Genomic DNA, 25,284 nt, shown 5'->3' with positions numbered 1-25,284 from the left:
TCGTCTAATGTAACACAACCCAGCGGAGAGATTTGTGCGGTTGCATAATCCCGTCGGTGTGCGCCGAGCGTTTGGATCAACAGGTCAGGGTCGGTGCTGTAAGGAGTGGAAGGTGGGAGGGTGGGAGGGTGTGTGTGTGTGTTTGGGGGAGGGGGGGGGGCTTTAAGTTAATGTTATGGTTGTGTGCGAGCGACTGCTGTTTGTCGTGTTGTGTTAACGCACACCCGGGCGGAGGGCTCGTGCAAGCGTGACAGGAACATCAGCTGCGGTTACAAAATGTACTTTACACTTTGGGCCATAATATTTTTTTTTTCTGAACTACTTCTTTTTTCCTGCTACTTGCTTTTAATAGCACATGTCAGCCCCCCCCCTCTCCCCTCCCTCCCTCCCCTCCGTCCCTCCACCCCTCCCTAGAGTCTCCTGTCTCTCTTTCTCTCTCAAACACACACACACACACAGTTAAATACACACAGACACACACATTTAGGAATTTGTGGCCTGGAAGGCAGTCAAGTTTCATTAATTTCTGGGTTTGGGTACAGTACAGTGTGTTCCTGGACTCACATCTGCGAGCGATCATAAACGCTGGAATGCTGGCAGAACATCCAGACCTGCCGGCACAAATGTGTCGTCATCGGCGAGAGGGAAGAGCCGGCACGCGGCCAAAACATCCGACCGGCCGCCAGCCAAACAAACGCCACGGAAAAGATGGGAGCCGGAGACAAAAGAGCGATGATCGAGCTCTTATCCAGATTCCGTGCATTTCTTCTCATCTAAACACGCCGGCCGGACGCTTCTCGTGGGTCTTTCACTCCCACGCTCGGATTGGGATCAGTTTTGGAACAAAGCTTTTTTTTAAATTTAGGAACATCTGGTCGGGAGGGAGCAGCTGGGAAACAGGAGTTCTGGTTTAACTCGGGCACAGTCGCAATAATGTTAATAAGCGTGTAGGTCTCAGTTCAAATCAGCTGTGGAGTAAAGCTCAACACACAGACAAGTGGGCCTGAGGTGCACCTACACTCAGACTAAACAGCCTTTCTCTGCATATTGCATCATTTTTTATATTTAAAATCTGCTTAGGGGGTTATTAACCTTAAAGGGGTCAAAGAAATGTTGATTTAATGTCTGGGTCCTTTTTCGATTCTACCACAGGGGCGGCGCTATTCTCCGAAATCTTCCATCTCCACATGGAGCGGTGCCACTAACTGTAGCTAAAATAATAATTCCCTTTAGGCTGCAGGGTCAGACACACTGTCCTAACCCCCACACCCCCCACCCCCCCGCCCTCTGTAAATACACAGTACTGGATGTTCTGGCTGACTAATGTACAAACCAAACACAAGCATACCGAGCTGATGACACACACACTGTGACTCTGTGCCAGCACATGACCCAAAGGCCAAGAGAGTTTCATATAAAGTCCAGTTTCCATCAATAATCTGGAGATAATAAGTGTTGGTGGGTGAACTGTGATTGACTTTGTTAGGATGATGTTTAAAGATCAACTGTGTCCAAACTACAAAGCTCATTATAATTTATTTTGTGCCTTTTTTTGTGTGGAAATGTTTAAATTCTCCAAAAAGATCCTCACTGGGAAAACTGCTCGGTGCATCAGTGTGAAATAACAATTTAAAAAATATATAAAGTTAGAAGGATGTCTAGGAAAGTGTAAAACTTAATATTCTATATTTATTGTTCCTTTGTGGTAAAACAAGCTGAAGAAGAAGGAGAATCTATCAAATATCAAGCGTAATTAGAAATATTGTACCGAAGAATAATAAGAACAAGAAGATGAAGAAGAAGAGGAAGAACAAGAAGAAGAAGAAGAAGAAAGAGACGAAGAAGGATATTGAAACACACAGTTTAGATAAACACTACTCAACGAAGATGAACAACAAATTGCTTATGTTTCCAATCATGATCTCACTCTCCCATTATTTCCACGATGTGTTGTATTTCCTTCATTATTTATTTATATATTTTTATTCTTCTCCTTCTTTTCATCGTCTAGTCTACTGTTGTAACTTTTCTCTTTGTGTCCTCACTTTGTTTAATTGTCCCTTGCACTGATTCTGTTTTCCATTTGAAAGTGTTTGGAAGATAATTTTATGCCGTGACCGTAAATCTCTACACAATGAATCCCACATTTTGGATCGTGTCACTTTTTGATAAACTCTGAATGGAGAAGTTCCAGCTGAACATCAGATGTTACAGATCATAAAGTCGTGTCTCAGCTTTTTCAAAACACTGCAGGGAAAGGTTGGATTTTACACAACAGCTTGTAAGTCCCAATATTAAACCAACTAAAAAACTGAAAACAAAAAGGTGACTAAAGACGAGTGGATGGTAAAACCCAATTTGTTTTATACTCAACGACAAATATGACGACTGTTGCTTCCTTCACATTTATCATCACATTGAGGCCTTGAGCAGGAAGCTTATCTGCAAATGGTGGTAAGAAAAATAAAATCACACATTTACACACACGTACACGCTTAGCCGGCTAATCCAACGACTCTTTACGATGTGTACATACTGTAAACAGAGGATTAAAGCTCTTAAACTATAAAAGCTGAGCGTTGAGAAGTCTGTAGCTACAGAGACGATGAGATGTGTCGGGTCTCGTTTGAAGCTCCTGGATTTCCTTCACCTTGGACTTTGCTCAGGTGTCAAAACGATTTAGATGTTGATTTAGAACTTTACAATCCTCACGAGTGCACCTCGGGTAGTTTTCTCTTTTTAGTCCAATATAAACAAGTTATATATTGAACAAACTGAATAATGCAACCAAATTTTTCAAAGTGATAAAGCAGCTCTACAGGGGATTTAAATAAATATCACACGGACTAAAACTGGGTAAAATATGATTGAAATCAAGCTCAAAGAATCAGAAACAAAAAACAGACACAAGCTTTAGATACTCGACAATCTGTGAATTTGCTCTAAGTTCACAAATTGCTGCAATTATTGTTCACCTGTGGCGTGAAACCGTCGCTATCATTTCAGGACAAACAACATCTGAGACCTCAGAGGCTCAGGCGCTGAGTCATCATCTGAGCCCCCCCCCCCCAACCACCGTCTGCAGGATGCGGCTCTGGCAAACGCCGTCAGACGCTAAACGTCAGGAAGGGATTTAATAAAAAAATGAGGAAAAACAATGTGGAGGGAAGGACTGAGACAGAGAGAGAGAGAGAGAGAGAGAGAGAGAGAGAGAGAGAGAGAGAGAGAGAGAGAGAGAGAGAGAGAGAGAGAGAGAGAGAGAGAGAGAGAGAGAGAGAGAGAGAGAGAGAGAGAGAAGCAAATAAATAGCTGGCACAAGGTAGACTGTACATACTGTACCCTCACAGGTGGCACTCGGCCCAGAGTGGCAAACCGCCAAGTGCTCTGTGCAACAAGCAGACAGACAGACAGACAGACAGACAGACAGACAGTGAGAGAGACAGAGAGAGAGACAGACAGACAGACAGACAGTGAGAGAGACAGAGAGAGAGACAGACAGACAGACAGACAGACAGACAGACAGACAGACAGACAGACAGACAGACAGACAGACAGACAGACAGACAGACAGACAGACAGGCAGACAGACAGACAGAGTGAGAGACAGACAGACAGAGTGAGAGACAGAGAGAGAGTGAGACACAGAGTGAGACAAAGAGAGAGACAGAGAGAGAGACAGAGAGAGAGACAGACAGACAGACAGACAGACAGACAGACAGACAGACAGACAGACAGACAGACAGACAGACAGACAGACAGACAGACAGACAGACAGACAGACAGACAGACAGACAGACAGACAGACAGACAGACAGACAGACAGACAGACAGACAGACAGACAGACAGACAGACAGACAGACAGACAGACAGACAGACAGACAGACAGACAGACAGACAGACAGACAGACAGACAGACAGACAGACAGAGAGGAAAGCAGAGGGGGGGGGGTGGGGAGGACGCTGTGCATACCAAAGAGCCTCTCCACTCTCTCGCTTCATCTCCCCAATATTCTGTCTTTTCTGAAGCGAGCTGAAGGATGATGGCGGTGGCGGAGGAGGAGGAAGTGGGGTGGGGGGGGGTGGCTGTGAGGTTGAGGGGTTTTGGGACTCGGTGAAGTGTCATCATTACAGAGAGCGAGAGACAGACAGAGAGAGAGAGAGCGAGAGAGAGAGAGACGCGATACAAATCGAGACGCGGCGTCAGCAAGGAGAGAGAGAACCTTGAAAGTCAAACGGAGGAGGAGGCGGAGGTGGAGGAGAGAAAAAAAAAAAAGAGACAGAGACAACAAAAACTATCAAAGCAGCTCTGCCTCCGCCGCCGTCTCTTCCCTAACCGGCGCTGCTGCGTCTCTCGCCTTTTCACGCCAGACCAAAGCGCCCGATGAATCAAACCCTGATGTGTGGAACAGTTCAGGTTGAAGTCGAGCATCAAGAAAGAAAGAGGAGAGAACAGACAGAAAAGAAAGAAAAGAAAAGTTTGTGCACTTGCTGCCACCGTCGCTAAAAATACACCTGCCCACCTCTTCCGCTCGGCTGGCGCTCTCAAGGCGGCGTGCACGGCGTGCTCTTCCTTTTGGTTTCTGATGTTATTTTGTGTTTTGTTTCCATTTGATCTCCCATCAGCAGAGTCGTCGCCCTCGAGTCACAGAGAGACACACTGAGAGTCGTTATTAACCTGTTGACATCACAGCAGCTGTTTGAAGCCGGCGCTCGGGTGACGATTGCTGATGTGGTCGCAGCGCTTCACGGAACCAACGCCGTGGTTATCTCAAGACTTTTATCATAATCTCTCTCTACACTTTTCAGGAGATATTTATACTTTACTGAAGAAGTGAGTCTGTCTCAGGCCTGAAGAAAATCACACAAAGACACGTAACCTCTCCACCCTCGAGTTTCAGTCTCTTTCTTTCCAATACAGATGTTTATAAGATACTTAGAACCCTGATGTGTCTCAGTCAACTTCAGTTTAGATTCCTGAAGATGAAGCAAACCCTTAATCCAGGATTCTCACTGTAATATGAGCGTAAATGGTGATAATGTTCATTTGAGGGAGGAAAAAACAATCTGCTACCTGATGGAACCTCAAGAAAAGTCATGTTTATTCAGATTGAATGTGACTGAATGAATAAGAACACATCAACTCTGTCTTTTTGCATCCCTAGAGGATGAATGAATGGTTATAAATCAGTATTTGGACCCCAATTATTTTTGATAATTGGTTGTAAAATCAATATATTTATTTAAACAAGTCAGAGTGGACTTAACGAGGTGGACTCGTGTTCTTCATCCTTTCATTCGTTTTGCATGTTCATCTCAGACTCTCACCTGGCCTGCCTCCTCTTCCTCATCATCCTCTTCCTCCTCCTCTCACCTGCCTCTACTCCCTCATTAATACATCTAATACCCACCGGCCTGTTTCCACTTCCTGTCTTTATGGTTGTGTTTGTGTCTGTTCCTGACTGTTATGATCCCCATTGTGTTCTTGGACCTTTCCTGTGTTTTGGGGAGGATTCTACAAAATAAGCAAAAGTCTGTTTTAGTTTGAAATAGGCCTCCTGAGTCCTTTCTGTGAGAATCTCTAAAACCTGGTGCCCACTTGAGGATATTCAACTCTTCAACGATTTTCAAAACGTGAGAGACCACGGACATAACGACAGATTTAACAGATTTATCAGTTCAATTTTGAATCTCCCTCCTCTGCAACAAACCTCATCTTTATCCTGATGATGAACCTTTTCATCATTTCTAGACTTCCCTGAATAACCAACTCATATAAATGTTTGTTAATTGCTCAAACTGCTCAAAACTCCATGTTTGGATTATTTAAAAAGTGCCAGTAATGAGTAGAACTATGACTCATGGGGACATAAAGAAAACAATGCACCAGCATGCTCATAACTTTTACTGTTAAAACTACGATGACTAATACAGCTCCAGCATAAAGTTGAACTTTCTGTCTGAGCACGGCTCTATGAGGATAATCCCCACTGGAGCATGAAGTGCACTGCACACACACACACACACACAGACACACACACACACGTCAGGAACACGCAACAAGTGTCTGAGCACCAGATTACCTTGACTCACCCACAGCTCCCACTTTGTCATAACTCTCGACTTTAAGACCAGTTTTAAATTCACGCTCACTTTGGAGCCGCTGTGACATCCACATGGGAAACACAACATCTGCCCATGGACCCACAAACTACAACAGAGGGAGACAGAAAGGAGATCTCCATAACAATCACCATCCCATTTGTTCCTGTGACGGAGCGCTCTCTCTCTCTCTCTCTCTCCTCCCTGCTTTGACAAGTGAGCGAGCAGTGGTTTGGGGGGGTGTGTGTGTCAGCAGCAGGGGTTGTAATTTCAAAATAAACAGTGAATATTTCCTTGGAGCAAGTTTTGTTTTTGCCACGCTGAGCCGCGGTGCTGAGCCGATTCCCCGGCCCAGCGTGCGCCCGTCATTCATCTCTGTCACCACGTAGCGGGAGCGTTTGGAGAATCAAATCGCACTTCATTGTTTGGAATTTGGTGAGACACAAACAAACAAATGATCTTGGCAATTATTGTTTTCCATCTACTGAGAGTGGGGGTGTAGACACGTCAGACCACTTAGTGGGACCGGTGGAAAAGAGGGAACCCAACAGAACAGAGGTCTCGAACCAACGAGCCAACGACAACACATGGATTTGAGGTTGTGTGTGTGTGTGTGTGTGTGTGTGTGTGTGTGTGTGTGTGTGTGTGTGTGTGTGTGTGTGCAGGAGGGGTTCCCTCAGAGGTCCCATGGCTTTTACAGTGTCTCAATAAACCATCTGCACTTAGGGCCTTAGGACCGAGGAGCTCTTTGCTGCCTATAAAAAGCGGCCCACGCCATTAAAGCAGCGCTGCACTAAGTAGGCTCAGTGCACAGGGAGTGCTGGCACGCGTGTGTGTGTGTGTGTGTGTGTGTTTCGGGGGGGGTGTGGGGTGTAACAGTGGCAGGCCGGACCAATCAATGCGTCCTGTGTTTTGTGACTTTTCAGACCTCTCATGTCACGGAGGTGTAGAGTGACAGGAGGACGATGTGCAGGTCTCCTCTCTGGGTGAGTTTCCCAGAGCTGCTCAGATTCACTGAGCTCCAACACTTACTTAATCCACAAATCACAGAAAGTGGTTTACGCTACACATTCACATGTTAAAAAGAAAAACACCCAGCATGTTTAGAGAGAGATAAAGTAGTGTGAGGTAACTCGTCCCTTTGTTCAGCTCGCAGGCTGCGGCGTCTACAGTGTGGCTCTATTGTCGATTCCTTCAATGCAATATAAAAGATCTATTTCCATTTATGTACTGTTCTGTGTATTTATACTGACGCACTCAGTCTGTGAATTAACCAGGTTCACGGAGGAGTAAAGGCTGCAGTTTGACTATTAGTGTATAAATCTGCAAGACATCCTGTTAAAAAGAGCATCCACACTTAGCACCTCACCAGGCGAGCGTTACGATCACTGACCGTAACCAACACGCTGCCGCAGGTTTATCTTTTTGTTTCCCATTCATGTAAATAAACAATTTTACAAAATGAAAATCTCAAGGGACGTGAAACTTGCTTAAATTCAGGGCTGCAGCCGAGGAAGCAAGGCTGCATCCTTCAGGAGGAGATAGAACTGATAGAAAATGTAAGTGAACAAATACGGAAACTATAAAGGCACTTAGGTTGAGCACACACATCCCTCCCGCCCCCCCCGCCAAGGCCAAACAATGGCGGATTCAACATTGTTTCATATCAGATCCAGAGTAAAATCAGGATCTTCACTAAAATGTACAAATTCAGGGGGAATTTTTCTGAGAAATTGAGGAAAATGGCTCATTTATACAAATTACTTCAGTGCTTTTTGAGTCATTTGTTTTTTAACAAACAAGGAAACACAGGTGAAAACATCACCTCCTTGGTGAATATAAATATAGGAATATTAGAACAATATCTAACATATCAGGTTATCTTGGTTGTCTTTGATAGGAGCGGTTGCACTCAGCAATATTGACCCTTGACCTCAGTTCTTCCAATTCTGACAATGTGAAATTTGATATATTTTTTGGCAGAGTCCTGATTCCATTCATTGCCAATATACAGTTTTGAATGCAGACTGATTTGAAAAGTCATTTAACTCACCGAGCCAAGTTATACTGGACGCTGTGGTCAAAGTTGGAAAGTTTTCATAAGAAATAATTGGGTTCAAACCATTGGTCGGCCCTTTAATGAGCAGCTCGCTCACCTCTGACCTCCATTAGTTTCTACAGAATTTCCAACAAAGTTTCAAATGACTCATATTATAAAAAAATGTTGTTTAATCTCCATCTTCCTTGAAAGTAACACAATTCTAAGGGAAGAACTCTGCTGTTTTATGTCATTTCAACCATTCGTTAAAAATCAGCAGCAGCCCCCAGGAAACAGGAAGTGCCTCTGTTATCTCTCTGTATATGATGATTGTGATTTGGGTTAGTTTGATTTCCTCACCTGAGTGAGACAGCAAATGCATCCGTAGACGGAGGCTGTCGAGGAAGCTCTTCCCACACAGCTCGCAGCCGTAGGTCTTCATTCCACTGTGCATCTTCCTGTTGACAAAGAGCAAAACAAACACATTACTGTCTGGAGTCGGCTGCTTAGAAAGTCGCTGGCGTGCCTGCGTATCGCTCAAATTGATCTTTGGCGTCCGAGGCAAAGCGTCGTTTTTACAGCTGCAGAGCTGACGGCTCCGAGCCCGGCCAAAGGTTTCGGCCTTTTGCAGCCTCGGGGGTGGGAAAAAAAAAACTGTCACACTCCATAAATCATAACATCAGCACATAACAATAACCATCAGTGCAACAAGCCGTCCAACCGCCGCTCATATCATTCTGCAGGGAGCAGCCGGGCGTGACTCGCGGCTGTAAATCACCAGACGCTGTTCAAGCAGAGGGATCGTCGGCTCCACACATCTCAAGAGCTGCAGACGGATAAGAAGCTAAATACAGAACACACACAGCAGCTATTTAGTGAACGAGCTATTTATGGGCCAGTTTCTGACTAAACAGACGATAACGTGCAGCTTGAAGTAAAATCAGATCTGCTATGAAATGTCCTTTTTTTCCCCATGAGGATGAAACACAGTTTAAACGCCACAGCTCAGACAAGGCTCAGGGTCAATATTTGATTAGGCTGCTAAGGCCTCGAAGGTTTGGTAACGAAATAACCTCCGACAACATAAAGTCTGCGCCCACAACTCTCTGTGTTACAGAATCCCCAAAGACCCCACGGCTTATTACAAAGCATATTATTCTTGAGAGGTATCTGAAAGTGCTCTAAAGCAATTAAGGTGACAGGAATTGCCAAACAACTGCCTCAGTGCCCTAAGCCTCCCGAGAGTTTCAAATAGAGAGGTACAAAAAGGCTTTGGACATTCAGGACTGTCATGATTTATTCCTAAAGTTGGAGCAGATTCGACACAAATCAATAAGCTTCCTAAATGGTTGCGTTAACATATAGTTGTCGTGTTTTTTTAACTAACGACCGACTGATTTATTCTGATAAAAAAAATATGCAGTTATACATTAAGAATCAGAATCAGGATCAGAAGGTATTTATTGCCAAGTAGGTTTACACCTACCTGGAATTTGCTCTGGTTATTGGTGCATACCATGGATATAGAAACATAAAAACACAATAAATACAACACACATAAGAAAAACAATAAAAAAACAACTATTTACTATTTATTTTTATTTATTTATTTAACTCACTATTTACTTCTTATTTACTCACTTTTTCGAATATTTATACAAAGTAACATTTATTTAGACATAAACATATCTATATAAAAATATATAAGAGATAAAAGATATAAAAAGTGAAGTAAAAAAGTGAAATAATAATTACAAAGTTTTGAACCGTTAATAAGGGTTTTCTAACGACGTCTAAGGAGTTTTGCCAGATATTTATTTGACAAATATTGACCGACCGATTTATTTGGATAAAAAAAAAAATTGGTTAATATGAGCCTTTCACAGACATATTGTATAAGTTTTTTATGTTTCCAAATAAGCACTTATACATTTATAATAAAAATGTACAAAGTTTTGAACTGTAAATAAGGGTTTTATAACGACGTCTAAGGAGTTTTGCATGATATTTATTTTACAAATATTGATATTGGCCCCTAAAAGTCTGCATTGAATTTGATGAGCATGTTTCCAGAGTCTCAATGCAAAGCTCGAAATATATATACCCTTCCGAAATGCGCTGGGACTTATGACAGATTCTCCACTCCCGGTGCTTCTGGCAGACAAAACAAGACAACGTCAGACAGATGGATTGTGGGGCCTCTGCCGACGAGTCAGGTGGCGCAGAGCGATCAGCCGAGTGCAGTCTCGGGGAAACAATGCCCTTGATAAGGGATCCGCTCAACTTGGGCGAGATGACAGCCATCCATCTTAGTGTCTCTCAGCAGAGCCGCGGAGGAGGAGGCGGTGCCACTCTCCCCAAAACATGACTGATTGATGTCAGATGTCGAATGCAAATTGATTTACAGCTCTCTTTTGTGCCTCGGGAGGGTGGGAGGGGGGGGCGGCGGCGAGATTGAGACAGACACAGAGACGTTATGTTGTCCTTTGGCAATGGTTGCAGGAGTTATTAAGATCAGTATGAGTTAAATGACAATTAATTGCATTGAAAGCTCCTGTAAAACCCCGGAAAGAAGAGTAGGACAAATCTGAAATGAGGAAATCATGATTGCCGTTGTCGAGGTTCGAAATTCAGTGAAGAGATCCTAGAAACCAAGGTCAAAATAACAGCCCTTTGGCAAGTAGAGGGTAAGTACAAGGGCCTGTAAGGGTCAAATGCCCCCAAAAGGGAGAAGGGGAAACTTGAAAAGGCAAAACAGGAGCGAGTGGCACAGAGAGACGGAGGAAAGCAAACTCTCAGACTGTGAGATATCAATCTGTGAAGGTGCAGAGCAGAGTCCTCTATCATTTTATATCATTACAGTTCCTAGCTTCCAACGACCAGCAGAGGTATTCCAGCCTGACGAAGAGCAGGCACCACAATACGCCATCAGAGGCTGTATGCCACCGACGTGCTGCTCTTGGTTACACATATAGTGGAAACAGATCGATAGCAATTGCACCAGACTGATGCATGGCGTTCGGGCCTATTAAGGAAACTGCCAGGAGACAAACTGCGACTCCTGCCACCTCTGCAGAGGAATCCCTGCCCCGTGATTGGTGCCAAACCAGCAACAATCGAATGCTTCACCTCTGAAGGACCGACCCTCGACCTCTACTGTTAGATAACCACAACAAAAAAAAACATCTTCACGTAATTCTGTCTCTGAAGAGTCGTCCACGGGAACGAGACAAATTCAACAACACAAACCAACACGACCGAACGGACAAAGCCGAGGGTTGAAATGGATTTTTTTTTATTCTGTTTCCCTTTAAAGGATCATAGGTGATGTTCTCACACACTTTCAGTCTGATAAGGGGGGGAAAACCTCACGCAAGTGGTAAACCACAACACAACACACACAGGGCACAAAGGCTTTCAGAGGCCCATTGTGTCCCGGCTCAATCCGACCATTGTGCCCTGCAGACAGAGAACTGATAAGGTGCGGACGGACTTATTAAGGCCACTTGAAGTGGAAGCAATGCCATGTATTTCCAGCGTACATGTAAGAGTGGATGAGCCAAGTGCTGTGTGTGTGTCTGTGAGTGTGTGTCCCTGTTGAATTCCACTGCAACAGCTCACACTACACACTGAAACAGCACATTACTGGATGTTCAACAGAATGGCAACAGCAGCTGCTCCAGTAATTTAGTCTTGTAAAAGGACAGGTTTAGGACTTGAAGCACTTCTGGCTTTGTCCATAGGGTGTGAAGCCATTCTCCTTTTAATGTAAAGCCTCTAAAACATATAAAGTGGGTTCAATGATGACAGAATTAGCAGCAGCAGCTAATGCACACATTGGATTGCAGTGACTTACGACTGTTTCGAGAGAGGAACGGCTCAGACTGTTGTCAACAGACACATTTGGATCATTGTACTTGATTGTTGGCTCATTCTTCATCATCAGACCGGGGACCTGCATCATAACGTCAACTACTAACCTCAGTTTCCCACTTTAAGACACACCAGCTTTATTAACTGGAAGTCAAGGGACATAAACTCCACAACCAGTCGAACACTACAGGTTCACCAGCTCCTCATTGGACATTACGAAAGGTTAAAGTCGTCGAAACAAACGTAACCATGATGTGGTTCTACAAAGTTTGACATCATTCCTTTCTAAAGAACTAAGCGTTTCCGTGGAACTCCTCTGAAGAAGGAGCCACATTTTTAAACTGCAACTTAATGAGTCACGATTGAGGCGAATCACAGATGATCCAGAACAGAGGTTTTACACGATGATTCAAAGGTAAAAATAAAATTTCAAATATTTCCAACAGGAGAGACACTAGACAGGAAACCAAGGTCACCTCACATATATGAGCTCAGTAAAGCACTGGTCTGAGGACTGGGAGGAAGCGTAACCACGACGATGGTGCACTCGCAGATTTGGATTCCATAGAATGAAATGATAATTAGAAACAAAAAGCATTTCGGGTGATTAATACGCCTCCGAATGATTTATGTGCTTAAGCGGAGCTAATAATATACTGTGATTCAGCTCCGGCAAAGTTTAATGAAATGTAAAAGGATAGTAAAATATTGTCTCAGCTCAGTGATTTAGCTCGGATAGACCTCCACACACTCAGACACACACACACACACGGCTTCCATGTTGTGCGTCTGAAATAGATGATGAGTTGTGTGTGTGTGTGTGTGTGAGGTGGGTGGGAGCTTGGGGAGAGAGGGAGGTGATTAGAAACAGACTGACTGTAGCCATTAAGGAAGTTCACATAAAACTCTCTCAGGCCATTTACTCCGTTAATAATCGACTTTGTCCAACAGTCACTTTTGACAACGGCAATAAATTTGAAATTTATGTCAACAAAACATATGCTGATCACCTCGTGCAGCGCGTGTGCTCGTAAACCGCAGCCCGACCGAGGCTGTGTGAGCGCACGTGTGTGTCTGTGTGTGTGTGTGTGTGTGTATGAAATGTGAGTGGATTACAGGCCGGCGTTATTGAGCAGCAACAGCTTGCCGCCTGTAATTCACCACTTCGTTTTTCTTCTTCATTTTGCCGCCGGACTTGTTTCGCCATATTTCATAACCAACTCATTCGGTGGAGACGGGAGCTTCCCACCTGTTCTGCTGCTCGTCTGATTGACAGTGGAAAATAAAAGTCAGAGTAAAGTGATCTATGATGTGACGACATGTTACAGCCACTTACAGAGGGAATTAATCTGGGTTTGAGAACCAAGTGGTGATATTACCTGAATAAACTCGTAATATTATGAAAATAATGTCATATTTTTATGTCGTAATATTACGAGAAGGAAGTCGTAATCAGAGGATCAGCCTGTTGTGTGCTTCAAGATGTTGAATGTGGAGCATCTTGTTAAGTTAAACTTTAGTTTCACTAATAACAAAGTTATATAGCACTTCAGCACTTTATTAACCTAAGTCTCAGATGTGTATCTTTTAAATTATGACTTTATTGTCATTCGATTATAACAATTATCATTATATTACGATTTTAATCTTGTAATATTAAAACATTATTCTTGAAATCACAGATGTTTTTGGAAATAAAAACGTTTTATCCTTGATATTTTGTTATTTCTAAAATCCTGAAGTTGACACTCCATGATGTTCCGATATCCCTCCCTCTCAAATATCGTCCAAAACCAACATTCTATTCCTTTAAAATTGTGAATTTTTTCTCGTAATATATTACAACTTTATTCTTGTAATACGGCCACTTTATTCTCCTGATCACAGATTTATCTTTCTGCCTGTAAGTGGCCCCTAATACTCTGTCGTGCCACAACAAATACAATAAGTGAAAATAACTCCAGCGTCCCCTCGATGGCTTTGACTCATCCACATCTCACATGATTGGGCTTTGACACAGGCAGCGGAACGACTGCCAAGCCTCATTAAATCAAATGACTCTGCCCGGGACTCATGCTGATCAGCGCACATCAACATTTCATATCACCACATCTAAACTATTAGACGGAAAAAGGGAAAAAGCCAAGCAGGGCCGTGCTTGATGACTTGCACTTATTTCTCATTGCCTGCCCAGAATCTATTTCTCCCTCAGCAGCCCTGAGTGTTGCTCTCTATCCTTTCATCTTTTATTTTTCCATCTTTTTTTTATTTTTTCTTTCTGCCTTCTTCCATCCTCCTCCCTGGTCCTGAGGGGAGCTATAAAACAACCTGGAACAATGTTCGTAAATAAAAGCTGTGCGAGAAAGAGGAATGGAGGGTTGAGATGGAAAGAAGAAAACACTAAAAGATAAAGGGAGGCGATTGATAAGAGGTGGTAAATTGAGGAAAAGCTGCGTCTCTCTCTGTGTGTGTTAGTGTGTGTGTGTGTGTCTTCATTATTTCTGTGGATCAGATGAAAAACAACAGATAATCGGAGAAAGCAGGGCCAGCGAGTAGAGCTCAGAGTTAAGTAGCAGAGCGATGGCGAGCTCCTCCTGTCGCCATCTGAAACGTTTGGTTTGTTTCTCCCACATTAGCTGTTAGCTGAGCATAAAACACTAAATAATGATCTATTTCACTCCCTGTGAAGTGTCTCTGTCCAAAATGAAAGCTGTACAAATCATATTATCATTGAATAACAAATTTTGTGTCCATTTGAAAACCCATCGATGGTGTTTTAGACCTCGAACTTTGCTCTTGTCGAACACAAGCGGCTGTGAAATCGTTCAATATTCAGTGAACGGCACCAAAAACCAAGTGATGGAAAAATTAAGAGACGAGCTGATGACACATCTGAGATAAAAAGAAAAGTGAAATGGTCTTAAATTCATCAGGAGGCTGAGAGACACCAGTGCATGAATGGTAATGTCGCTTGTATCCGATGGATCTGACCCTAAGTTGCTAAAGATCCACAAATACAACTTCTAATTCTGCTAAATTTGACAAATGTATTTCGTTGAATGATCAAAAATACATATTTTACTTCAAGGCTTATTAGATGAAGTATTATCTCCTTGTACCGATGTGGCAAAGAGCCCGAGAGATTTAATTCACCCGTTTCTAAAATCAGTTTGAAACATGAAAAATGATGATAAATCAATATTCATTGTGTGTTGGTATTTGTTAAGAAGTAAAAACTACAGCCACCTTTGGAGATTTGTATTTGTAAGTTGATATTAATTATTTATAAGAAATTGATGGCAAATCAGGTCAAGGTCAAGACATGAAGATTACAAATTTCCTATATTGAATAATTAAAGATTTAGATATTTTCCATGATAGTTTTTGACCTTGTACTCTCATGTCTCTTTAAACCACTAGAAACTAGAGTAAAATACACAAATTAACCAAATTTACTTCCATTTATATATTGGGAAGTTTTGGACCAAAGCACAGGAATGCTGTTGCTAAAGGAGGCCTCTTGTTTATGTCTTCAGCAACTGTTACAGTCACTAAAGCATTAAACTGAAATTAATTGATTTAATTAAAACACAAGTAGTATTTTCCTTTCCTGAGGACAAATGTGGTTTGATAAGGTTTGAATAATGTCTGTATTGTTCAACATTGTGGGTCAGAGCAACACAAATTACTGCCTTGATACTGTAAAACCAGATTATAAATAAACTAAACAATTCAAATATCATCTGTAACCATCCCTGAATTAAAAATATTGAAGTCGGAGCCGTAATGTGAAACGATCAAAAAAGGAAAATCACGAGGCATAAAATGGATGGGGGGGGTGGTGGTGGGGGGGCGCCATCAACAGAAAACACTCCACAAACAAAGGTCAATAAAAAGACTTTCACAAATTATGAAGTGGGATAATGCACTCGAGAAGTTAGACCCAGACCGATGGTTCATCCATCCGGGGATAAAAGCACGGGGCGGACAGACACACACAAACACAGACACACACACACACACAGACACACACAGACACACACACACACGACTCGCTGTCATGGTGAACAAAGCCCAAATGATGCACGAGGCAATTCTGTGTCGCTCTGGTGGCTGATCCTAATGTGGCCATAAGCGTTTGCAGTGTCCCGCCGCCCGCCGCCTCTTATTCTGGTTCAGAGACGGAGCGGAGGGGGGGGACAAGGGACTTTTATTTCCCACCCCCCCCACCCCAGCCCCCCCAGTGTGAGTTTCCAGTCCATTAGGAGGCGGACCGTGTCACACAGGGACCGGCGAGCGAGGGCGAGAGGGGAATGGTGATGCTGCCCGATCATATTTTGGATAAAAACTAAAAACCACAGGCTGTGTTTAGAGGTGAAAAACACGATAATAGGAGGAGTAGCGGCGTCCTGCTATTAGTTAAAGTGCTCCGACGCTCATCTTATAATGGGAAGGTCACTGGTTTTGTCCCCCAGCTCTCACGTCCAAGTATCTTTGAGCTAAACACCGAAGCCAAAAAAAACCTGTGAATGAGTGTGTGCGTGAACCGGTGAATGGCGTGTAGCGTGAAGATCTCCGAGTGGTCGATTAGACGAGAAAAGCTCCGTATAAGTGCGCTGCATTTATCCAGCCGGGCGCCGGGCGTGTGTGCGTGCGTCACCGCCACCGGCTCTATTTTCTGAACCAGGTGAAGTAAAAAAAAAGGGAAAATGTTGCTGTCATTTCATCACGGCTCTTAAAGCCTTCCCCCAATTCCATTTGCCCTCCCGCCCCCGGCTCCACCCCTCTGTCTTTGCTCAATCGAAATGTATCAGGCGAGCTGGCGTAACACCGGTCGGCGTGGGCTGTTTATCCCCGAGTCCTCCCGCACATATCAATGACCCGGGCTCCCGTTGTCCCTCTGCCGGGGAGACGTTCATATAAATTCAAAGCCACACACGCGAACGCCGAGGCACTCGTGTTGAGCATAGATGAGTAGCAGGGCGAGAGAGGGAGAGGGGAGAGAGAGGAGGGATGGAGGGATGGAGGGAGGGAGCGAGCGCCACAGCCTTTCATCCTCACGGTGGTATTTATAATATCGCAGACACCAGCCGCCCCCTGGTTTGCCCTGTGGGTGTCTCCGGTGAAAACAGCTATATCATGTTCCCCGGGTTAAAAACAATACAATACAAAAAAAAACAGTAATCGTGTTTTCTCGCTTGAGTGACACAGACGCTGTCCCGGCCAATCAGAGAGAAATGTGTCACCTGTGATGGCGGCGCCGCCTCCTCCTCTGGATGCATCGTCTCATTTTCATCTCATCGCTGCAGTTTTGATAACGAGGGAGAGTTTGACAGCCGGCTGAACGGCGGATGGATTAATGATTCGCACAAGTTTCATTAAAATCCAATCAGTCATGTCTGAGTTAGCCCACGAGAGGAGTCCTAACCTACAGGACTAATTAATGCATCGCCCAGGCTGCTAATGGCGCTACATGCAGTTTCCGGGGGCTTCGTGCAGCAGCTCTCCGTCTCCTCTCTTCATCAACATGTGTCTATGAGCCCGGCTTCAAAGTGCAGGAGGAGAAATGAGACGTGAGACCGGGAGGAACAGGAGCAAGACGAGTTCTGACCGAACGCAGATCTGTATTATTTAATACAACCGAGTGGTAATAAGGCCCCAGAAAGAGGAGGTTCTATCTCTAAAGCTGGGAATTTAAAATGTCATCATGTCCTTAAGGCCCTCTAAAGCGCCGCCGGGCATAAAAATCATCGGCTTCATTCATCCGCTGTGGCTGTTCTGTCATTGAGATGTGCGTCCGTTGAATGAATGTTTCTTAGGACTCGATTCAGACTGAAAATTACCCACAATGCTCGCACGATACCCGGCGTCTGGCGTCGTGAGGACACGAGGGATGAAACGTGTCAGTGAGGGATTTAAAAAAATCTTATTTTGCCATTAAAGACTTAATTACTGACAACAGCGTTGAGATGCTCACCCTCACACGGAATAAATGTGGTCATCAGTTTAATTTATTAGATTTAAAACGTCTGCTCGCCCATTAACATGTTGCACGTGATACTCAGAGTTTTCCATGTGATTGCGATCTGTTTATGGGAAATAATCTCAATTAAAAAGAGTCTTTGTCGAATAAAATAAGACATTTGCTCCTTTACTGTATTGAAGGGTTTACAAAACTGATTTGATTGTTATACAAGAAACTGACGCCCGGTCCACACTGATGTGATCTTTCTTTTCTGGGTTTGGGATTTACGTCAATAAAATTTCGATTTTAAAAACTTTCAGATTTTCAAAAACTACCTGGTAAATGTAAATCGGAGCATTTAGGAAACGATGACATTAGGCTCTACTTCGCACACGCCCAGTAATGGCATCTGTACGTTTGGTTAGCACTGCTCAGTCGGATCATAAATTTGTAGTAATAGTTCCCTCCGAGTTCTTCTGTTGTATTTGAACGATTGTTGATGTCGAGATGTTTATCGCCACCTACTGGCCTGGCTCGCTGAACTGAGATATTGTAAAATGAAGGTCATGTGAGGCTGAGAGATTATTTCTGAAGCAGAGGATCAAACATCAGACGAAGACTCCATGATATCAAACCCTGTCAGTGAAGTCTTGAATCTTATCGCTGAAATCTGCTCCTATGACGCCAAGAAATAAAAAACCCTCTGGGCAGTGTCACATCTCAGTTTTCTTAAAGGAAACGATGCTGCAGTTTCTCTCTTTGCAATGAAATCATGTGAGAAGTATAACGGCTTTTTTCTCGCCACGGCTCTTTCCTCTAATTATCGCCACCCAGGCCTGATTGCTACCGGAGGACGCACGGTTACAGGAGCCTCGGTTCTCAGGTGAGAGGAGGAGGAATAATCCCAGAAACGTCTAATTGTGCATCCTGGGCAGGAACCAACTATTTCTCCCTAATCCCAGTCAGATACCTGGATTCCTCCGAAGCTCAGAAGTTGGGATTCGCTCTCTAATACCCTCAGTCTTACTCAGGAAGCCGTTTCCACCTGGCGGCTTCGGCTCCACGCGGAGTGAAGAGCTCTCACCCTGCGACAAAGTCCCTTTATTCAATAAAGAGGTGACAATGAAGAGAGAACACGACCCAGAGGTTGCAGTTCAAATCCCCCCCCCCCGACTGGCAGGAGATATTTTTCTTGTTACTGCAGAGACATTTTTTATATCAAAGCCTTTTGGCAAAGACACTTAAATTCCCCGGAGACGACGGGTGTTGTGTTCAAACGTCTCAGCCGCCGACCTGAGAACACAGCGCTCAACGAGAGGAGTCGATATCAGTCGGGTAGTTTGTAGAAAATGGAAAATAGAAGCTTTTCACACTGTGTCTTCTCGTTCGTTACTTATTTATATGTTTATAAATATTATCATGTGAAGTGTCTCTGTCCAAAATGCAAGCTGTACAAATCAAGATTGTCATATTATCATTGAATAAAATTCATTTCGTGTCTCTTTGAAAACCCATCGTTGGTGTTTTAGACCTCGAACTTTGCTCTTGTCGAACACAAGCGGCCGTGAAATCGTTCAATATTTAGTAAACGCGACAAAAAAACAAGTAACGGAAAAATTAAGAGACGAGCTGATGACAAAAATGGGATAAAAAGGAAAGTTAAATGGTCTTAAATTCATCAGGAGGCTGAGAGACACACCAGTGAATGAATGGTAATGTAGCCTGTGTCCGATGGATCAGACCCTAAGTTGCTAAAGATCCACAAATACAACTTCTAATTCTGCTAAATTTGAAAAATGTATTTCGTTCAATGGTCAAAAATACGTAGTTTACTTAAAGGCTTACTAGATGAAGTTGTGCCGATGTGGCAAAGAGCCCAAGCGATTTAATTCCCGTCAGTTTGAAACATGAAAATAGAAGCTTTTTGCATTGTGACTTCTCGTTCTTTACTTATTTATATGTTTAAATATGATCAGACCCTAAGTTGCTAAAGATCCACAAATACAACTTCTAATTCTGCTAAATTTGACAAATGTATTTCGTTCAATGGTCAAAAATACATAGTTTACTTCAAGGCTTACTAGAGCCCGAGAGATTTAATTCACCTGTTCCTAAAATCTGATTGAAAAATGAAAATAGAAGCTTTTTGCATTGTGACTTCTCGTTCGTTACTTATTTATATGTTTAAATATTATCATCCAGTCCCAAAAAACAAGGAAAAACAATGCAGCAGATGAAGGGAGTTAGCCAAAGAGGCTCGGACCCGTGTGTACACATCGTTCAACGAGAGGAGTCGATATCAGTCTGGTAATTGTATAGAAAATGGAAAATAGAAGCTTTTTGCACTGTGACTTCTCGTTCTTCACTTAATTATATGTTTAAATATGATCATCCAGTCCCAAAAAACAATACAGCAGATAAAGGGAGTTAGCTACAGACGCTCGGACCCGTGTGTACATGCAACTCACTGCAGATTCTCCCCGAGGTCATTACTATAAACGACAGTGTGCTCTTAGTCAACCGGCCTGGTTAAATAAGGATTAGAGGGATAAGAGGAAAAATAACTTCAAACTTTTCAGGGAAGCAAATGGGGTTTTTGCAAAAAACCTGCAACCAGAAGCAGGAGCTCGACTTGCCTGCAAATTATTGACATTGTTTTATCAAAGCCTTTTGGCAAAGACACTTAAATTCCCCAGAGACGACGGGTGTTGTGTTCAAACGTCTCAGCCGCCGACCTGAGAACACATCGCTCAACGAGAGGAGTCGATATCAGTCGAGTAATTTCATAGAAAATGGAAAATAGAAGCTTTTTGCACTGTGACTTCTCGTTCGTTACTTATTTATATGTTTAAATATTATCATCCAGTCCCAAAAAACACAGAAAAACAATGCAGCAGATGAAGGGAGTTAGCTACAGACGCTCGGACCCGTGTCTACATGCAACTCACTGCAGATTCTCCCAGAGGTCATTACTATAAACGACAGTGTGCTCTTAGTCAACCGGCCTGGTTAAATACGGATTAGAGGGATAAGTGGAAAAAATAACTTCACACTTTTCAGGGAAGCAAATGGCTTTTTTTCCAAAAACCTGCAACCAGAAGCAGGAGCTCGACTTGCCTGCAAATTATTTGACATCCCCGGCTCCTCCCTTGTGTGATAACTCTTCTTTTATTCCCGTTCCCTCATTTTAACTCGACCTAAAGACACGTTCACTGAAGTGTTGGAACGGTGGGAACAAAGACGGAGGAGAGCCTGTAAGATCACATGTATAAAGTATTTCTGTTAAAGCCCATCTTAGAGACAGACGCCAGCCCCTCTGCTCCCTCCCCCCCCCCCCCCCCCCCCAGCGCCTCGTTTGGTTTGTGCATCAAACGACGTCGCCGTCTCAAAATAGCGCGTCAACATTTCTGTTTCGTCTTGTTGTTTCTTTCTCTTCTTCTTCTCTTTTTTTCCTCTCGACAATGTTGCCGGTTTGCTAGATTCCTGTTTTTCCTCTGCTCCTGCTTTCTTGATCTGAGAGAGGTTACAGCGCATCGAGTGAGACGGTCGGCTCAGGCATGTGTGTGTGTGTGTGTGTGTGTGTGTGTGTGTCTGTGTGTGTGTGTGTGTGCAGCAGCAGAGCTTTGGTGGTCTATAAAAAGCAGCCAGACGAAGTCTTCCCCCTCTCCTCATGCATTATGCATCGGCTTCACCTTCCATCAAGTGGCAGAAAAACCTCAAAGATGTCTAACTTTAGCTTCCACTCTGAAAGCCAAACAGGAGGAGATGGGTTATTTTGACTGCCACAGTCGAGCTAAGCACCTGTTACATCAATAAAAGCTGCATTTCACAACAAGAACGACAACACAACAACCTGTGTGAGGGAACAGCACTTACAAAAAATGAAAAAAAGATAGCTGATAAATGCAGATAATAGTGTCGTGTGTGTGTGAGGAGGGAGAGAGTTCGAATGAGACCAAACGGGATCAAACTTTTACCTTGTGGAGAAGTTTTGTCTTTGCTGTTGCAGTTAGAATCAGAAAATGATAAATATAACGGCAACAAGCGTCGGGAAAATGACATTTATTACCCCGGGAAGAGCGAAGAGTGACGCAACAATACTGTAAAAACAACTGAGCTCAATATTTGGATTCGTAAGTGTGAAGAATACAAAACAGGAGGAAATGTGTCGCTAGTTTTAAAAGGAAAAGTTGTCTTTTATAATCAGTAAACAGCAAATGATTGCAAATTAGATTAGATTAGATTCAACTTTATTGTCATTAGCACAGTACGAGTACTTATACAACGAAATGCAGTTTAGCATCTAACCAGAAGTGCAAAAAAGGCAGTAAAAGTGCAGAGTATTGAAGTTTTTATATTAAAGTGAAAATGTCAATAAATAGATCTGTACAGTAAGAAATATATATGGAATATTACGCTATTAACAGGAATTGTAAGATATAAGGATGATGAATACACTATGAGCAGGATAAAAATAAATAAATAAAAGGTTAATTCAATGTTTATGACTATTATAACTAAAAATGCCTTGATAGGTTTGTAGAGTTGAGGCCTTTTTAACTGTAATACAATGCTAATCATTGATTTATTTTAGAATAAAATCAAAATGACTTCACAAAGATCTAGAAAACTACAACACTGACTTTCTGATTCCCGCAGAGCTATCAAAATGATATGTAGAGAACATAATCTAAATTAGAAAAGCTAAATAGAGTTCAGCACAAGTAATTCAACTGGTACTTATTGTGGCTTATCTAAGAAAAACCTCTGGCCTGGCACACAGTGAACATCGTGTGGACAGCCGAGCCTCATAACTTGACTCAGCGTAAACACTCTTGTTTATCTGGAAACCGGAGAGGGACCTTGTGATTTTATTTATTTCCAGCCGGAGCGAGCCAGAGCCGACCGGTTGACAAGGTGATTATTTAGCTATTTGGACTCGGCTCTCAAACTATTATGCAATGCCTCAGAGATTGATTTACTGTACGCCTTGTAACACGATGGACAGATCACATTCTGGGAAACAGATAGAGGCAAGCCAGTGTGTTTGTGTGTCTGTCTGTGTGTTTGTGTGTGTTTGTGCCTGTCCATGCAAAACAACACAGATAAGATTATTTGCAGGGAACGACTGTGTCTATGCCGAGGAAAATAAAAGCGATTGAAAAGAATAAAGGTAAAGATTGCAAAGGGTTTATTTTCACACTTGAGACGGCCGCAGGCAGGTTGTTTTGATGCGTCCGACCTCGTGAACTTGTGTGTGTGTGTTTGTGTGTTTGTGTGTGTGTGTTTATGGGGGGGGGTTCAGGTGGCAGTGATGGCGCTGGGCTATCTGCACTGTCATTCACCACACGTCCGCCTTCCAAGAGCTACACAGCACCCACGGGCGTCCCAAGCAGCCCCAGCCGGAGCTCTGCGGGGCTGCAGTAAACAAGTCTCACATCTCAGTGTGTGTGTGTGTGTGTGTGTGTGTGTGTGTGTCTGTGTGTCTGTGTGTGTGTGAGAGGGGGTGACACTATGTTCTTGTACACATCACAGTTCCTGTAATAGCTGTGTTTGTTTCCTTTTTAATGGCTGTAGAGTACTTACACCTAGATGTGTACGTGTTGTCTACACCTGTAAGCACCTATCTACACTAACTGTAATACATTTATACTTTCTGTCTATATGGTTTCTATTGAGTGTATATTTAAGACAACATGAGGAAAAAACACTGTTGTATTATTATCTATTTGCTTTATGTATAAATGTTTGGAAAGAATCAATAAAATGGTTTAAAATCACTTAAGTAGTTGACTAGATTGATTAAAGAGGATTATTGGTTTAACCATTCTGATAATTACTTAATCAGCAGAGTCTTAAAAAAGCTGAATACCAAAAAGTATCAGCTGGATTTTCTCCTTGTATATGTTTTATATCAATCAAATTAAATTATTGGTGGATTTAGCACATTTAACTAGTTTTGACACATTGTAGATTATTTAATTATATATATATGTATATATCTTTAATAAATTGAGTTGCTTTTTTCACTTTCTTTTATACATGTTGTGAATAATAATGCAAATATCTCACAGTACAAATACCTCCTGACAGGTGGTGTTTAGTGCGAGCTGTTTGTAGAGCGTTTCCGTGGACAGGGTATATTTATTTAATCAGTTTGCAGGATGGTGATCAAGTGGCCAATTAGCCGCGGTGAAGCTTTGCAGATTCCTATTTGATTCTCGGATCCGCACATGAATAGAAACCGAATGAATTCTTACCTTCATGGGAGAAGAACTATGTCAAATATGACTTACTGCACACTGAGCTAACTCAGAGGAAGTGGAAGATAATGAAGCATGACAATTGCTCCTATTTCTGGCAGTCCGCTCACATTCCCTGGAGGATTCCAAGAACCCTCACGTTGAGACTCATCGGTATCATAACGCCACCGGAGCTTCTTCTCCTCTTATTTATACCTGATGTCTGTTTTTCTGCTGCTGTCACGAGTCGAGCGTCCTCTCGCTCTCATCATATCTGACCCGCGCCGAGTGGTTAACTGTGGATAAACACGCCGCCGGTGAATGCAACAGCTCGTGCTGGTGCATTCATCTCGGCAGCGGGAGAAACTTCAGCGGGCGAGTATGACAGCTGAACCGCAGCCAGTGAATGGAGTGGGCGGTCTGTGCCAAGAAATTCTGTCGGCTTGAATCAGCGGCTCTGCCCGTGCAGCGGAGGGTCATGTGGGAGTCGGGGGGGGGGGGGTTTATGTGTGTGTGAAATATGCCTAATAACAGAGTGCACAGAGGCACAGGGCAGAATGTGGGAAATAAAAGATTATTACCAAATGCCCCAAGTAAATCCAAAAAAGGCAAAACGCTGCCAGACACTAAATTTAAGACCAATTTAAAAGCAAACGTGTGAAAACTAGACACATTATTTCTGTTAAAGCCGTAATAAAGTTGTATTGCTCTGTTGTTGAAAACACAAAAGGACCACGGCGTCCTGCTAAGTTGGACGAATAGGAAAAACTAAGATGTTGTTCTCCTCCATTAGAAATGAATCATGCACAGAAACCTGGGGTAAAAAAAAAACACGACAGGCAACTTTTATAAGATGATTTAACCAAATGAGCCGACCTGAACTGACTTTAACAGGTCGTGAGGAGCCATTAACGCCTCGGAGTGTCACCGCTGTGTGCACAGAGGGAGGAGAGGTCGAGAGACGAGTCCAACGAGAAGAGAGAGAGAGAGGAGGAGGCAGCGAGAGGAAATGTACTCTGTGAGCAAAAGGATAAAATATGTGCTGACAGCTTTTTGGCCAGAGGGC

General features: G+C 43.1%; 1 protein-coding gene across 1 annotated transcript in view; it reads right to left on the bottom strand.

Moving 5' to 3' along the window:
- zbtb16a (zinc finger and BTB domain containing 16a) overlaps positions 1-25,284 on the bottom strand; it is a 150,449-nt gene that overhangs the window by 86,278 nt on the left and 38,887 nt on the right. Inside the window, exon 3 of the mRNA XM_061085685.1 lies at positions 8,499-8,596. Within this exon, the coding sequence (XP_060941668.1) occupies positions 8,499-8,596 (98 nt within the window). The remainder of the gene's footprint in view (positions 1-8,498; positions 8,597-25,284) is intronic.

Source organism: Limanda limanda, chromosome 14, assembly GCF_963576545.1.
Source record: "Limanda limanda chromosome 14, fLimLim1.1, whole genome shotgun sequence".
Classification (NCBI taxonomy): Eukaryota; Metazoa; Chordata; class Actinopteri; order Pleuronectiformes; family Pleuronectidae; genus Limanda; species Limanda limanda.
This window is presented reverse-complemented; position numbering and strand designations above follow the sequence as displayed.